The sequence below is a fragment of the Osmerus mordax genome, chromosome 2 (genome assembly GCF_038355195.1).
Source record: "Osmerus mordax isolate fOsmMor3 chromosome 2, fOsmMor3.pri, whole genome shotgun sequence".
In the NCBI taxonomy this organism is placed as follows: domain Eukaryota; kingdom Metazoa; phylum Chordata; class Actinopteri; order Osmeriformes; family Osmeridae; genus Osmerus; species Osmerus mordax.
In genome coordinates this window covers 22,107,777-22,123,787 of record NC_090051.1, presented here as the reverse complement: position 1 = coordinate 22,123,787, position 16,011 = coordinate 22,107,777, and the positions used below count along the sequence as shown (strand labels likewise).

General features: G+C 46.7%; 2 protein-coding genes across 2 annotated transcripts; one reads left to right on the top strand and one right to left on the bottom strand.

Annotated features, from left to right (window-relative positions):
* Positions 1–1,390: 1,390 nt before the first annotated feature.
* itm2bb (integral membrane protein 2Bb) lies at positions 1,391–12,580 on the bottom strand. Its single transcript, XM_067257674.1, is given in 7 exon segments — positions 1,391–2,206; positions 2,683–2,833; positions 3,497–3,607; positions 3,883–4,025; positions 4,028–4,082; positions 4,411–4,542; positions 12,360–12,580. Coding segments are annotated over 7 exon segments (765 nt in total). The 5' UTR covers positions 12,444–12,580; the 3' UTR covers positions 1,391–2,117.
* A 403-nt stretch (positions 12,581–12,983) lies between these two features.
* med4 (mediator complex subunit 4) lies at positions 12,984–15,342 on the top strand. The gene is made up of 7 exons (XM_067258299.1): positions 12,984–13,060; positions 13,344–13,410; positions 13,662–13,832; positions 14,130–14,187; positions 14,308–14,394; positions 14,637–14,768; positions 15,053–15,342. Exons 1-7 carry the CDS (start codon positions 12,990–12,992, stop codon positions 15,223–15,225), a joined length of 759 nt encoding a protein of 252 aa, XP_067114400.1. The 5' UTR covers positions 12,984–12,989; the 3' UTR covers positions 15,226–15,342.
* Positions 15,343–16,011: the final 669 nt, after the last annotated feature.

The window sequence follows — 16,011 nt, the reverse complement described above, 5'->3', positions numbered from 1 at the left end:
TATGTGCTTACAGATTCCTAGTTTGCCATGAAGGACATGGAGGAAACAGTCACACATGGATGTGTCTCTCTCGCACTCTTGGACACACACACCGAGGCAATCAACATTAAGGGTATGTGAAATGAAACATGCACCTGAAATTGTACTTATCTTTTCCAACTATACAAAAAAGCATGTCAGGTCTGATTGTCTTAGGCTGTGTGGCCTCACTTTAGATATTACATAAATCAAACATTCCCATATTAGAAACTCACAAAGAGATCATAGATCATCTCTGGTGTGAACGATGACATCAGGCAATTATACATTCAAATAGCATCTTCTGTGAATCAGTCTGGAGAAGAGTGGCTGTGTCTGTAACAGGAAGTACACCTACTCCAGCCTGGCACTTCCTGCCAGGAGTATTGATGAGTGGCGTCTCCCACTTCAGAGGGAGCCAGCGACGACAAGATGTCAGATGACTCGGCTATTTCTGTCGCTCCTTGTCGCCCGCCCCCATGCCTCCCACCCCCCCCCCTCCATGCCATCTGGATGCTGTTTGAAGAATGGTTCTGACTGAGAGATGTAGTCTCATAGAATTAGAATTAGTTAATGGGAGAGATGACAGGAAGCGAATGACTTATTTCACCAAACATGGACAAACTAAGATGGTTCATGAAGAGCATTTGGAAGGTGCTATTGGGTAGCCAATTCAATGCAAGACTTCATTCACAGTTAAGCCAAAACACAAACTGGTTGGGGATAACCAAGTATTCAGCTATGAAGCTAAATTAATCTAAGAGGCATACTTCTATCAGATAAGGGTTTAGGTTGGTTTAGGTGCAATTCTATGGGCGTATGTGAAGACCTCTGTGACACTGGTTGTAAAACAGGTTATACAAATACAATTTGATTTGATTAGCGACACAGAGGGCTTCCATCATTATCTGCAAATCCAGTCTCCTTCAATACGTGCCCCAAGATCAACCATGGTGTCCCAGCTGGCTTCCTTTCCAGCAAGGCCCTGAGCAAGGTCCAACTCATTAGACTCCTAATCATGAAGATTTCTATAGTGATCATGTGACATGGCCTCACTGTATGTCAACTGATACACCGTCGCATTTAGCCAATAGATATCGCCACGGGAGCAAGTGTAAGCAAATGTGATCACACCACATAGTGTGTGTGTAGGCAACACGATCAGGTGACAACAGGCAATGCCAACATGACCACAGTCAGACGTGGCAAATATGCTCACATATAAAAGGCTGATGCAGATGGAGGGGAAAGGATGAGCTGGCAGTTCACAAGCATGCAGGCTAGTAAGGACAAGGTCACGTACAGACACACTTTTAACTCTCCACATTACAGATTGTTTGTATTTACCAAGAAACCGGGCTGAATAAAGAGATCCTGGTTTAAGATTTATTGTGGTGTTGGTCATATCTTTTGAGGTTATATACAAATCAGTATAATAAACTAAGTGATTGAAAAACAATTGATACATTCAAAAAGGAAAACATTCACAGACAGGTTGAGAAAATTATCTTGAACTTTAACATAAGAGTGTGCATGTTTTTCTTTGTTCTTAAAGAACATCCATTAGTATTAATTTACTCTATTATTAATTACTCTGTAACACCCTGTTACAATTTGTTATTCTTAAAGCTCGACCAAGAGAAAATAAAACATCCACACTCTTAAATTAAGGAAATCCAGTTAAGAAGTCATAGTTGCAATGGAACAAGTTACAGCAGACAATTAAAATATAAAAACCTAATATCTCCATTCTACCACCATATTCAATGGTGCAAAATTAGCAATTGTTCTGTCAAAATTCCTGGTCATTTCAGACATATAGATGTCAAGTCGTCAGTGAGATCCACAATTTGGAAAATAGTATATTTTGCCCCCCTCACTGACTCAATCTAACCTCCACGATAAAATAGAGTTGGAAAAACACACAACCTTTTTACATATGGTGACGTTGTCAAAACAGCTTCACATTAAAACCTGTACGTCCCACATATCCCCGAAAGAAATAATACACAAAAACTGAATTAAAAAATAGATCTTCACTCTGGTGACATTAAGAGTGGTCGTGAATAGCCTGCACTGTGACAGGACTGGGCGGGTGATTAAGGCTCGCAAATGAGGGTCTCCACCACAAACTTGCTCTCAAAGTGACGGATCTTGTGGCAGTTGAGGGCTTCGCGCTTCTGCATGCCTGTAAAAGACACGGGGAACGTAAAGCAGGTCAACAAAAAAGTCTGTATTTAGAAATAGTCTCTGGATCAGCCATCTTGTGCTACCTTGTCTAAACACACACCGCTGAATTATTAGAGAAGGCATGAGTCATCAGATATGTCGCAATCACAATGCTATGTGAGTGAATGCCTCTTAAAAGGTCATGTTTGTAAAATAGGCATGCCTGCTTGACAGCCAGTCAGTCAACATGATAACAACATATTGTTAACACAAAAGCTCCTTGTGACACATTTTATACTATTTTGGTTCGGTACGCCATCACTTGAGACTTGACAGCATCAATTGGACTCCACAAAAAAATACAAGTTTATAAAAAGCAATAATAACCAGAAGCAAAACAGCAAACAATGTGTCAGTGTTCAAGGACTTTTAACTAAAAGATGTGTCGTTTGGATTTGAGTGTGAGAGTATGCGTGTTAGTGAGAGTGTTCTCACCCAGGATGGTGTCTCTGCGCTGAAGCCTGTAAGTTTCTTTGCCTCTGCAGAGGTTGTAGATGAAGAACCCGAGCTGGTCCACGTGCTCCAGACGCTCCGTCACCATCATCTCCTCGTGGATCAGGTAGGACTGGGGCAGGTAGGTCCCCGCCTGGGGACAGACAGGCACGCATGACTCACCTGACACTCAACGCAGCTACGGACGCAGGACCATCCAAAGTCAAGTCAACAGAGAGAGAGAGACATAGAGAGAGTGAGAGAGAGGAGACAGAGAGAGGGAGAGAGAGTGAGAGAGAGAGAGGGAGAGAGAGTGAGAGAGAGTGAGAGAGAGTGAGACAGAGAGAGGGAGAGAGAGTGAGAGAGAGAGAGAGAGGGAGAGAGAGTGAGAGACAGAGAGAGGGAGAGGGAGAGAGAGTGAGAGTGAGAGTGAGAGAGAGAGAGAGAGAGAGAGAGAGAGAGAGAGAGAGAGAGAGAGAGAGAGAGAGAGAGAGAGAGAGAGAGAGAGAGAGGAGAGAAGAGAGAGAGAGAGAGAGAGAGAGAGAGAGAGAGAGAGAGAGAGAGAGAGGGAGGGAGGGAGAGACAGAGAGAGGACAGTGCGTCTACAGTAGAAAGTCCAGCTGTGTTTCCAAACAACGAACTGTCTGTATTTACCAGGCACAGTGCAAAGTAACTACGTCTCAGATACCAGGCATAATGCTGCAATATTAATAAACAACAAAATACGTGATCACACACATCCCTGACTGTTCTGGTTCTAGAACAGTCTGTTCCCGACCTTCCGTCCCCGGGGTCAGCGTGCTGGCGGCAGGCCTACCTTGATGTTGACCAGAAGCTCCAGGAAGTCCTTGGGAGGCATGACGATGGAGGTGTTGAGGGAGATGACGTAGCACTTGTTCAGGCTCAGGTCCAGGTAGGCTGTCAGCCTCTAAACACGCAACACAACAATCACAAGTTTACATCGCTACATCGCAACTCCTCCAGTCTGGTAGCAACACTACCAGGTCAACTTCACCAAATCAAGTAACATTGTATCTGCACAGCCCTTTTTACAGGTAAGGTCACAAGGGGTTTCACATGCGCCCATAGAACTACACCTAACCCAACCTAACCCCTCATAGAACGCCCCTAACCCAACCCAACCCCTCTTAGAACTGCCCCTAACCCAACCTAACCCCTCCAGGATGTGGTTTTCCTCCTCACCCTGTTGAAGTCGTGGACGATGTCGGCGGGGTCGCTGTCGTCGAACTCGGGCACAGGCACGTTGATGAGCTCCACCTGGTCGTCCTCCAGAAGCGGATGCTCTCCTGCAGCTGGCGGAACTGGGGACGGCAGATCCAGATCTCCTCCTCCAGCATGAAGTCCTCTTCACGGTACTTCACCCCGCACACGTACACCTGGTCCTGCCAGGTCACACCCCCCCCCCGGGGGCACCGTCTTACTGCAGGGCTTCCTCCATGGGTCTCCACCATACTGGCTGAGTCAACTCATGACTATTCTAACCATCTATCTGATCCATCTTTGTGGGACTATATCTGGTAGCATGTAGCTGTGTGACTAAATGACCTTGTTGTTATTGTGGGTCATTTTAGGCCACAATAAGCATTACCTGTGTTGGCTAGGTAGGCTGTGACACTGTTGCGAGTGCTATTCAGTGACTGGCCTAGAAGGCTCTGTGGTGAAGGTTAGTGGTAATTGTAGTCCTGGTTGCTGTGTTGTGAATGCGCTTACCTCCATGATGTAATATCTGTAGATGCAGGCCCCTCCCACCACTACGACAGACAGCATGAGGGCCAGGCCCAGGCACATGCACCAGCACCAGGCCCGAGACTGCTGCTGCACAGGCAGGCCTACCTCTGGGTCCTAAACACACAAACGACACACAGGTTAGGGGGGTTTGAAAAGAGGTCAGAGGTCACAGCAGCCAGCAACAGGGCATGCGCTGAACAAGCATCTAACATGTAGCCTACATTAACGTCTATATTGTGAAAGAGATACTATGGAATGATTAACTCAGTGGGCATGTCAGACTTATCAGACGGGAGTCACTAGTGAGATGAATAACAATTCACCCAGAGGACAAGATATAAAGACCAAGAGGAGGGAGTGACTGATGGCGGACTCCAGACTCTGGTTTCACATACTCTGACATAGTCAACACCGCAGCCAGCTTATCAGCACACAAACATGCAAGCCCTCGATGGACTCTGTCCAAGTGATAAAGCCTCTTTCAAACATTCTTCACTTCTACATCCACGAGTCTCTTCACAAAGCAGGGGGTTTCAGACCGGGGAAGCACCCTTTATGTCGGACGGTCGACAACGTTTCAAGTAGAGAGAGAAAGAGAGTGGGGTAGAAGCATTAGAAACAAATTAAGAAAGTCTTGCCTTTCTGCGAAAACGGCCTGACTGTGGCTTCCTCGTATTTCTATATGAGGAAGTACGGGAGGCTGTTTTACAGCCTTAGCCCTTGTGCTGCCTTCGGGTCACATGACCCAAAGGTTCATAACGAACCATCGTTGTGTTTACCCAATCTTACCCAATACAAAAACAAATAGAAATTATTTTCTTTTAACCTTTGCAATGTGGGGGGTTGAGACAGCCCAACGGTTAAAAGAAAATGATTCACTTTGTTTTTGTATACGGTAAAGTTGTCGCAATATGACGGTGGGTCACAATGACTGATGGGTCAGAATGACCGGAAGATAACACAAGGGTTAGAGAAACTGCTGATGGAGGAAACGACCGTTCTTGAATGTGTTGACGAGGCTGTGTCTCCAAAGCTGGGGAGCTGACCAGCCCAGGCCATGAGTCAGTACCCAGATCTCACCCAGGAGGTCGGAGAAAACAGGAAGACCCTTTCGCTTGTAGGGTGGAGGGACACAGAGAGAGGCAGTAGGACTGGTTCGCACTCCACGTTCGAAAACAAGTTTGACCATTTCCCAACCTCTGTGCCACCCTCTTGAAATCATAATCCCATAAATTTTTGTTCTCGCTGTGATATATTGTTTTTATTACTGTTGCTTGCTTTTTTTCCACAAGTACACTTGCACTTATAGCGGTTCATGTTGTTTAATTGTAACTTGTTTAACTACATGCTCATATGGTTCTTCCCTTTGGCACTTACTTTGGTTGTTCACAATGTGTGCTTCATGTTTTGGCTACTCGCGATGTTTTTTGGCTATGTTTTTTGGCTATCTTGTTGTTATGATCAGTGACCTATGCACTTTGTAAAGCTCTCTCTTGGAAGTCGCTTTGGATAAAAGCGTCTGCTAAATGAATAAATGTAAATCCCAGGTTTCCCGGGACAACCAAGGCCACAGGGGGCCAAAGGAAGTGGAACAGGGAGCGACAGGAAGGAGGCAGGCAGAAACAAGGGGAGGGTGATGGTGGTACTGTGGCGTGGGACAGAGCCAACATCCATCCCATTAGATCCACTCTGATTGGCAGCTCTGGTCGGGCCAGAGTAAAAAGGGAATATTTCCTGGGGCGTTTCTCCTTTCTCTCCACATCTCTTCTCCAGGCAGAGCCATCTCTGTCACTCAGAGGCCCCTCACCTTACATTTTACATTTAGTCATTTAGCAGACGCTCTTATCCAGAGCGACTTACAGTAAGTACAGGGACATTCCCCCCCGAGGCCAGTAGGGTGAAGAGCCTTGCCCAAGGACACAATGTCATTTTTCACGGCCGGGAATCGAACTGGCAACCTTCGGATTACTAGCCCAATTCCCTAACCGCTCAGCCACCTGACTCCCAATGCTGTTACCTTCACTAACCCTAACAGAGGAATCCCTGCTGCTGTAGACATCAGGGAACATGATATGTAGGCTCGACTACCTCTGAATCAATTGACTTAAGACCGTTGGATTGTAATGATATCCCCATCTCAGCACCTGCCTGGTCGTTGGTCAGCCAACGCTGGACCTGGTCGCGAGTCTCCCGGTCCTGTCCTACATCTATAAAGTTGAACAATGGATTTTGGTGTTTCAAAACCCATCGACACTGTATGAATATGTTTAGCCTGTGTTCTGCTCCTCTCTCTCATCAACCGTCTCTGGAGGAGGGGATCCCTCTCTGAATTGCTCCTCCCAAGGTTTCTTCCATTTTTTTCTCCTGTTGAGTTTTTCTGGGAGTTTTTCCTTGTCTTCCTTGAGGGTTTAGGTTGGTTGAGGGGCAGTTCTATGGGCGTATGTGAGGCCCTCTGTGACATGCTTGCGTGTAAAAAGGGCTATACAAATAAATTTGATTTGATTTGAACTTCCTCCTTTAGTAAAAGATCAGATCTTAAAAATCCTCATTGTAGATATCTGCTGTATCACACTTCCTCCTTCTGAAAAACAGTTTTTCAGAACTGTACTGAAAGTAGTTCTTTAACGTGACTCAACATGCCATCAAACAGTCCTTCTCCAAGAGGTTTTTACCAGATGAAGTCAAACCGCTCACCCTCTCCACCCCCAGTGTTTCAACTCCCTGAGTAGTCACAAGGGAACTAACAATGTTTGTTTGGTTTTACTGCTCGTCAGCACTCCCTCTGCAATGGTTTAGCTACAGAAAAACATTAACTTCCTCTTTCGGCTCTCTAACCGATAACCATGTCACCCACTACCGCCCCCGCCCTCCTCTCTGCTCCTCTCCGGTCAACATTAAACCTCAGGACCACCGTGGTATCTCTCCTCCTCGGCATCTTTGAGACCGTGCTGGGAATCTCCAGGGCTTGGTATTTGCTTGTCCTCTTCTCAGAAAGCGATGTCTTTCTGCTTGGCTGATCCTCTGGTTGCCCCGGGCCTCTGGGTTCATGTTACAGTGACACCAGGCTGGGGATCAATGCCTGTCTGAGCGGACAGCCCAATATCACCCAGCCTTCCAGCATGAACCGTCAGCAAGGCGGGATATTTAGCCGTTGTTGGACTGTTCCTGTCCTCTCATGGTATGAGGTGTGATATCACGTTCGATGCCCGTATGTGGGGCAGCCATACCTCGTAGGCTGAGGCCTTACTGCAGGAGCCCGGGCTCGACTCCAGCCCGGGGGCCTTTCCTGCATATTCTCTCTCTCTCTCTCTCTCTCTCTCTCTCTCTCTCTCTCTCTCTCTCTCTCTCTCTCTCTCTCTCTCTCTCTCTCTCTCTCTCTCTCTCTCTCTCTCTCTCTCTCTCTCTCTCTCTCTCTCTCTCTCTCTCTCTCTCTCTCTCTCTCTCTCTCTCTCTCTCTCTCTCTCTCTCTCTCGCTCGCTCTCGCTCGCTCTCGCTCGCTCGCTCGCTCTCTCTCGCTCTCTCGCTCTCTCTCTCTCGCTCTCTCTCTCTCTCTCTCTCTCTCTCTCTACACACACTATCACAATAAAACAGAAATCCCCAAAACACATCTTCATATATACTGTCTGGGTGTTGCAGTTGCAGACTTTCCCTTCTCTCCCAGGTGAACTGAGTGAACCATACTTGGCCATGACTCAGGAACAGGTTACATCAGACTGTCTTCTTCCTGGTTCCTCCGCCCTTCCCCTCCCTCCCGCAGGTGTGCCGCGCAGGTCTCTACCTGCTCCGAGAGCTGCCGCCTCAGGAGAACAAAGCAGCATTTTCAGCAGGCCGGGACCCACCCAGCCGAGGTCACCGCTTCGGGCTGAATCCTCCGGGCTGAATCCTCCGGGCTGAATCCTCCGGGCTGAATCCTCCGGGCTGAATCCTGCAGTGAGGCACTGTCGACAACACCGTGCCGTACCACATTACCATACGACGCAACCTCACCACCCACCGTCTAAACACGACATGTCGGCCTCCTCCTAACCGTTGTACCACAAAAAAAACGCAGCACAGTTGAGGAGGACTGTGTGACTCACTGTTTAAATGTGCAGACAGCTATGATACCCCCTAGAAGCAGGCTAGTGTCCTCAGGCTAGCGTCCTCAGCCCAGACCCAGGTAGGGTGTCGGTACCTGAGACAGAGCTACGGTTTCAGACAGCCTAGCCTCCTTTGTGTCATCTCACCCTCTGGAGAGATAAGCAACATGAGGACAGCCCTGCTGGTCTCCCTGCTGGACAGACATGGGGCTGGGGTACACCTGGAGGTCTGAGGGCCAGGACCCAGCCTGTGGGGCTGGTTCTGAGTGAGAGGTGAGTTAGGGGACTGAGGAGGAGGGATGGAGGTCGTTGGGGTCTCATATGTGGCTGGTTTAATCTTCCCCTCTCCATGTGTTGGTGGTAGACGCACTGTGGGAGGCCTGCTAAATCTCTCCAGGTTGAGACGGTCTCTGGGTGATTACCGTAATCCCCCCCCCCACACACACGGGCAGGCTGAAGGGAACCTGGGGGAGTAAAGCAGCACCCAGCGCTTGCCTCAGCTCTGTCTCTCTCTCGCTCTGTCTCTCTCTCGCTCTGTCTCTCTCTCGCTCTGTCTCTCTCTCGCTCTGTCTCTCTCTCGCTCTGGCTCTCTCTCGCTCTGTCTCTCTCTCGCTCTGGCTCTGTCTCTCTCTCGCTCTGTCTCTCTCTCGCTCTGTCTCTCTCTCGCTCTGTCTCTCTCTCGCTCTGTCTCTCTGTCTATATATCTTTCTCTTTCTGCCTGTCTCTCTCTGTCTCTTTCTTTGTCTCTCTCTCTGTCTCTTTCTATCTGTCTCTCTTTGTCTTTCTATCTCTCTCTTTGTATCTTTCTCTCTCTCTCTCTTTCTGTCTGTCTCTCTTTCTGTCTCTATCTCTTTCTCTCTCTGTCTCTTGTTGGCTCTTCTCCTCCCTCCCTCTGCCTCTTCTCTCAGGGAGCCAAGCGGCTGGTCTGACAGACCCAACATGGCCGTTCAGGAACTGGGAGTCAGTCTGTTATCCAGCTCTACAGGGCGCAGTGACTGCACCTCTCCAGGTCTGCACCGCAAACAGGCTCTACAGGAAGCATGAAGAATCTGAGGCCCCTGATAAACCTGGCACATGGCAGAGCCATCGCAAACATTCACACCAAAGAACCTAAATAAAAGATAAAAACTGACACACACACACACACTTCTGACTCCTTATCTCCACAAACAGAAAATCTCCTCTAATTATCTGTGAACTATGACCAGTGGGTCTTTATGCAGACCATGTTTTAAGTTTATACGACTCCACCGTTTAAATACACAAGATCCACATCTTCACATTCACTCCTTCTCATCTGACAGGACCTGTCCCAGACCTCCAGACAACACTAACCCAGTGAATAGCCACTAATCTATTAGATCAGACTACTGCTTTCCCCACCTAACCACAAAAACGGAATACAAAACTTCTACTCTGGTACTCTGCACGCTGTAGACTGAGTTTATTTGCAACGGACTCTAACTTGATTTGCATGTTATTACAGTGTGAAGTTCCTCTTTATGTCCAAAAGCACAGCCAAAGCCGTCAGCTGCCTCATCCAGGGAGTACAGCCCGGGACCCCAGGCAGCAGCCGCTGGGTAAGACCGGGGCGCTAAGTCGCCTCCAGATCCCTCCCTGTTCAAACACACCGCCCAGCAGCCATGCCCTTCAGAGCAGCCTGGTAAAGGTCATTCTCACTCCAGAGGATGCAGTCTCGCTGCTCAGACCTGCTTGTGAGAGAGACTAGCGTGCTTGCAAGGTGGCTGAGCAGTTCGGCATCCCTGATGTATTTTGCTTCGCTGTATGTCTAAAAGGGGCAGCCTCTTCTTGACTATGGTTATCCAAATAATAGCAGCACGCATTAGGGATGTCTGTGTGTGGTCACTTAGACAATGTTCTCAAAGCCTATTTATGTTGGTTAGGTTGCCAGCATTAGTTGGCACAACACAGGTGCAACTATACTAGGGGAAAACCCATGAGGCCCCCAAAAAATATAAAACCACTAGGCTTTACATGACATGTGTCGCGATCACATCTGATGGTTTAGTTTCCTCCTCCTCCCCCTCCCCCCCCTCCCCCCCACACACACACACATCAATAACTCTCCATCGTTAATCAGGCTAAGTATGAACAGACCACTAGAGAAGTCTGTCTCCCTTCCTGAGACACCTCATCCCACCCTGGCTTCACGTTGCCAGACTGGGCTTCCCACCCCAGCAGCAGCCTCCTGCCCTGGCTTCACGTTGCCAGACTGGGCTTCCCACCCCAGCAGCAGCCTCCTGCCCTGGCTTCACGTTGCCAGACTGGGCTTCCCACCCCAGCAGCAGCCTCCTGCCCTGGCTTCACGTTGCCAGACTGGGCTTCCCACCCCAGCAGCAGCCTCCTGCCCTGGCTTCACGTTGCCAGACTGGGCTTCCCACCCCAGCAGCAGCCTCCTGCCCTGGCTTCACGTTGCCAGACTGGGCTTCCCACCCCAGCAGCAGCCTCCTGCCCTGGCTTCACGTTGCCAGACTGGGCTTCCCACCCCAGCAAGCAGCCTCCTGCCTGGGGAAATGGTCATTAAATAAAAATACATTTAAAAAAGTTACTTTGGAGAGGCATCCTTGCTCACTGTTTCCTGAAAGCGTTGATGCTTTAGGGGGAAAACGGAAACAAAATACTGCTGATATGAAACCCCCCATATCAAAGACAGCTGATTCTCATTGTGGTAGAAGAAACCACAAAACAGAGGAGGAATTCCCCCGTTAGGAAATGAAAAAGACCTGAGGTTTGCCCTGAGACAACTTCCCAAGTCTCTGATTACTGACAGTGATCAAATGACTCCTGGCGAAACGCTTCAACTTCAGAAAAATATCAAGATAAAAATGGATGACGATATTAAACAAATAGGTTACTGATGGAACATCATTTTGGCCTTTTCAAAAATTTGATTTCAATAATGATCCAAGAATGACTTGGGGACGTTGTCACAAGTTTTTGTTTAGTCAAAAACATGACGCAGGCCCATGTCAAATTAAAATCTATAAACCATTTAAGACAGGCATTTTATTTATTTTATGACATCTTATATGATAAGAGTCAACAATTGAACAGGCGGAGTCATTTGCAACAGGCGGAGTCATTTGCAACACTGGAGACTTGTCTATCACTCCAGATTTTCCCATAAGTCAATGTGCCCATACCGGCATTGACTAGAAATTGCAACGCCATGAGTGCTAGCTTGTCTACCTCCCAGTCCCATCTTCCAACTCTTCTCTCTGGCGCTTCTGATTACATGGTCTTAGAAGTTAAGATACCTCCGTTTTTACATTATAAACTAGTGATTCATATCGGACCGATATGGGGAAATGTTTTGTTTCATTCCGCTTGTGCAACTGTATTGTGGTTGCGGGGGACAAAGTTTCTCTTTACTAAAGAACAAAGACTTTAGAGAAGCAGGTCATTCTGAGAATATTATTAATGTGGGGGAGGGGGACGGGTGACCAAACAGCAACAATACCTGGGACAACAGCCAGTCGAAAGCTAGATGTGAACGGAACGCAAATGCCAATAAACATATTTGCAGATACTTCCCTTATTTAGTTAAACTGCATTAATTAATGCGTTAAAACAGTAGAAATTGTTATCAACGGTCAATAACTGTAGACTAGCAACAACACAAAAACGGCAGTTTGTAGTAACGCTAACAACGTTCGTCTTAAATTTGTTGGTAAGGTGTAGGAAAAGAAAATGATCAATGCATAGTAAGAAAACGAGTTAGACTAGTTTGGTAGACATCCTTGATAAGTTATTTAGCACTAGCAATCTAGCTAGAGCTAAGGACTAGTGACTAGAAACTTGCTGTAGCTAATTAAGTTCCATTTTACTCACCTTGTCTTCTTCGGCAATAAGTGTTTCAGCGTCCTTTTTCACGTCTTTCTGCCCAAGGGCAGAATTAAAAGATACCTTCACCATTGTTAAAAGAGCACTTGAGAACAACTACACGGGAGGTTTGATAACTTTACGGTAGAAGACAAACGTCGAAGAAAAAGTGGGTTCCTTGCCGTCCGTGTTGTAGATTCGTCTGTCGCAGATCAGCAGTTCAGCCGTCACTTGACACAGAAACGCAACTACGCGGTTGATTGGCAGAGGGCGCACTCCTCAATAAAACATCACTTTGTTGTTAAAGATTAAATTAATTCTCCTTTGGTTCAGTCCAGTCCGATATCAGATATGAGTCATTCAAAACTGACAAACGACTGACTGCACATTTACAGAAACTGAGCCATGAATTACTTTGTACACAGCAGGCCTACGTTTTTAGTTATACTGTTCTAGAGAATCTTACATTCAAGGCAATAACGTTTTGAAACTAGTTTATGATAATTTTACTTTCATAATGAATTGGTCTTGCGAGTAGGCTACTATTCCTATCCAGCAGGCGTCGCTACTGCAATTATTTGTCATTGGTTCTTTTAAGCTCCTTAATTTCCTGTTCTGCGCAGTAGGGAAGAAACAGCCATGGCGGTGGCCGACAAATCAACTAAAGAACGGCTCTTATCTGTTTTGGATGATCTAGAAGTGTTATCCAGGTAATGGTCTACTATTTTCTCTTGTTGTTTGTTTATTTAAGGCAGCGATTCCGTTTATTTGTTTAAAAATGTGTTCACACCAGTCACTCCCGCTATAGTAAAAGCCTACATACCGTACAAGTCAGTCAAGCTGTCATCTAAATTAACTGGTCAAAATGATTGTACAAATTATTTAACACACTTAAAATAAAGTTACATGAAACGAACCCAAAAGTAATTTAAATGTTTTTTTGCGAGTGTGCGATAATCTTTATACACACTAAACTATCTTCACCCATTTCAGGGAATTGATAGAAATGCTGGCATTGTCAAGGAGCCAAAAACTTCCTCAGTCAAGCGATGACACACAGGTAAGACAGCCATGACCTGTTACCTCCTTGCACTATCCAACCATAAATTCTCAACATTTGTGGAAATGTACCCTTTTTTCTAGGAGAGGTTTCCTATTCCCCCCCCCCCCCTTTCATATGCACATGTTTCTGAATGCTTGAATGTCATTCTGGTGTAAACGAACGCCAATGTAAGGCAGAAGTTAACACGATGTCTATACCACACTCCCAAGTCTATGTTTGTAACAGTCCATGCTTGTTTTTGATCCCAGATTCTTGAGTTGCTTGTCCAGAGAGATAAGGAGTTCCAGGAGCTGATGCTGGTGGCGCAGGAGCAGGGGAAGGTGCACCAGGAGATGCAGATCCTGGAGAAGGAGGTGGAGAAGAGAGACAGCGACATTCAGCAGCTTCAAAAACAGCTGAAGGAGGCAGAACACATACTGGTGGGTGTGACTGAGAGAGTAATGCGTGTAAACTCTTAACTGGAAGGATTCTAAGGTAGAAGATTGAAGATGGAGGCAATCACACCTGAGAATGTTTGTAGTTACCGGAAGTATGTCCCAAGTATGTAACAGCCAGTAATACAATAGAGTTAAGCACTTTGTTGATCAATGCAAAATATACAGAATTAGTGCATTCCAGACCTTGATATGGTGAATTGAAAGTTACTGGAGATAAACAGACTTGTGAGGTGGCACGATGCCAGTCAGGAACGAATAATCCTTTCTTTGTCCCTTCAGGCTACGGCTGTGTACCAGGCAAAGGAAAAGCTCAAATCCATCGACAGAGCCAGAAAAGGTGAGCATGATGCACACTGATGTGGTTTACAGCAATGAAGCAAAAAAAAAAACAGTTAACAGGCTGATGTATCTGTAGCTAACTTGTTGATATTCATTTTAAATGGCTGCTGTTTTTCAGGGAGTATTTCATCAGAGGAGATCATCAAGTATGCCCACAGGATCAGCGCCAGCAATGCAGTGTGTGCCCCCCTCAACTGGGTACCAGGTATCCGCTTTGCTTTTTACCAGCCATGTCTGTACCCCCTTAGTAGTAGTATGACCCGATACTACTATAACAGGAATTTTGGATTACCGTTCAAGTAGCATATTTCTCATCTCAGTATTGCAGTTTTTCCTCATTCCTCAAATAGGAATGATAATGTAGAATCATCGTTGACCAGTGGAGTGTTCTATGCTGGTTCTGTTGTGATCCGTAACGCCTCGGGGTGTTGTGTGTTTGTTTCCCAGGCGACCCACGGAGACCCTACCCCACTGACCTGGAGATGCGCAGCGGCATGCTGGGTCACATGAGCAACCTGCCGACCAATGGCGTGAACGGACACCTCCCAGGAGATGCACTGGCTGCTGGGAGATTACCCGGTACGACAGTTGACTTATTCTTTTCTCCGGCCCACTCTAGATATATTTTAGAACATCCCATAATGCACACGTCTAGACAGGTGTGGGTATCCTCAAGTCAGAACTGTTCATTCAACAGAATACAGTTTCACTGGTATACATTTAATGATGTAATAACTTGCAATGCGTTAATTTAGGAGACGCTTTCATTTAGAGCAATGCAGGGGGGATTTGAACCTGCGATATCTTGAGCTATTGTGCTCTAACCACTGAGCTCCACCACTCGTTTCCTCCCCTCTCTCCAGATGTGCTGACCCCCCAGTACCCCTGGCAGTCCAGCGATGTCTCCGTGGGCCTGCTCCCCCCTCACCATGGTAACGACTTTGGGCTGGAACCTCCGGGGCACAACAAGGAGAACGAGGATGATGTGGAGGCCATGTCCACAGACTCATCCAGCAGCAGCAGCGACTCCGACTGAGTGTGTGTGTGTGTGGGTGTATGCATGGGTGTGTTAGTATGTGTGTGTGTGTGTACATGTGTGTATGTGTGGGCTCGTGTGTGATTTGTGTGCAGGCTTTTATCTTTGTGTGTGTGTGTGTGTGTGTGTGTGCGCGCACAAAGTTGGCCACCAACCAGTGCACCCCAAGTACCTCAGAGAGCCCTGAGATCTTCACATCCAACAGATCTTTTATAAAAGCCACACTGATGAGCTGGCCCTCAGTAGCATGCATACTGTGGTGGCCTGCTGTTTGTGGGTACTGCTCTTCCCCGTGTTTCAGTCCTACCCACCAAGCTCCTGTCCTTCACTCGACATATTCAGCCATTTTCCTTAGACATGGGTTAAGACCCAGTCCCAAACTATAAGGAAAAAAACAATCGATTGATAAGTGTTTAGTCAATGACTACGTTTAATCCATGTCTGGGTCTTTGGTGTGGACTTGACTAGTTCATTGAATGTCTGTAATAGTCAAATGTCTCACTCTTATTGTTCAGGGCTGCCCTCAAACCATCGTAAAGGCTGGACCAGTTAAGGGAATGTTTGTAATACAAGCACACAAGTATTACCACTTTACAACCTCCCATTGAACTGTTCCCTACCAGAGATTTCACAAAGTGTTTTGATTTAGCAAGGGTTAATTGCAGATTTAAACCTTTGTTGTAAATCTTTTGATATTTGTTAAAGCATCTCCATTGTTTAGGATTCATTTTCCACGTTTTGTATTTTTCTCATTATGTATGACTCCCGTACTTTGATTCATCAGGT

Bases quoted from the DNA above. Each gene is read 5' to 3' on its own strand.
- med4 (XM_067258299.1), top strand. From the start codon at position 12,990: ATGGCGGTGGCCGACAAATCAACTAAAGAACGGCTCTTATCTGTTTTG. The intron at 13,833-14,129 runs GTGGGTGTGACT...TTGTCCCTTCAG, and splicing joins AGGAGGCAGAACACATACTG to GCTACGGCTGTGTACCAGGC. The intron at 14,769-15,052 runs GTACGACAGTTG...CCCTCTCTCCAG, and splicing joins GGCTGCTGGGAGATTACCCG to ATGTGCTGACCCCCCAGTAC.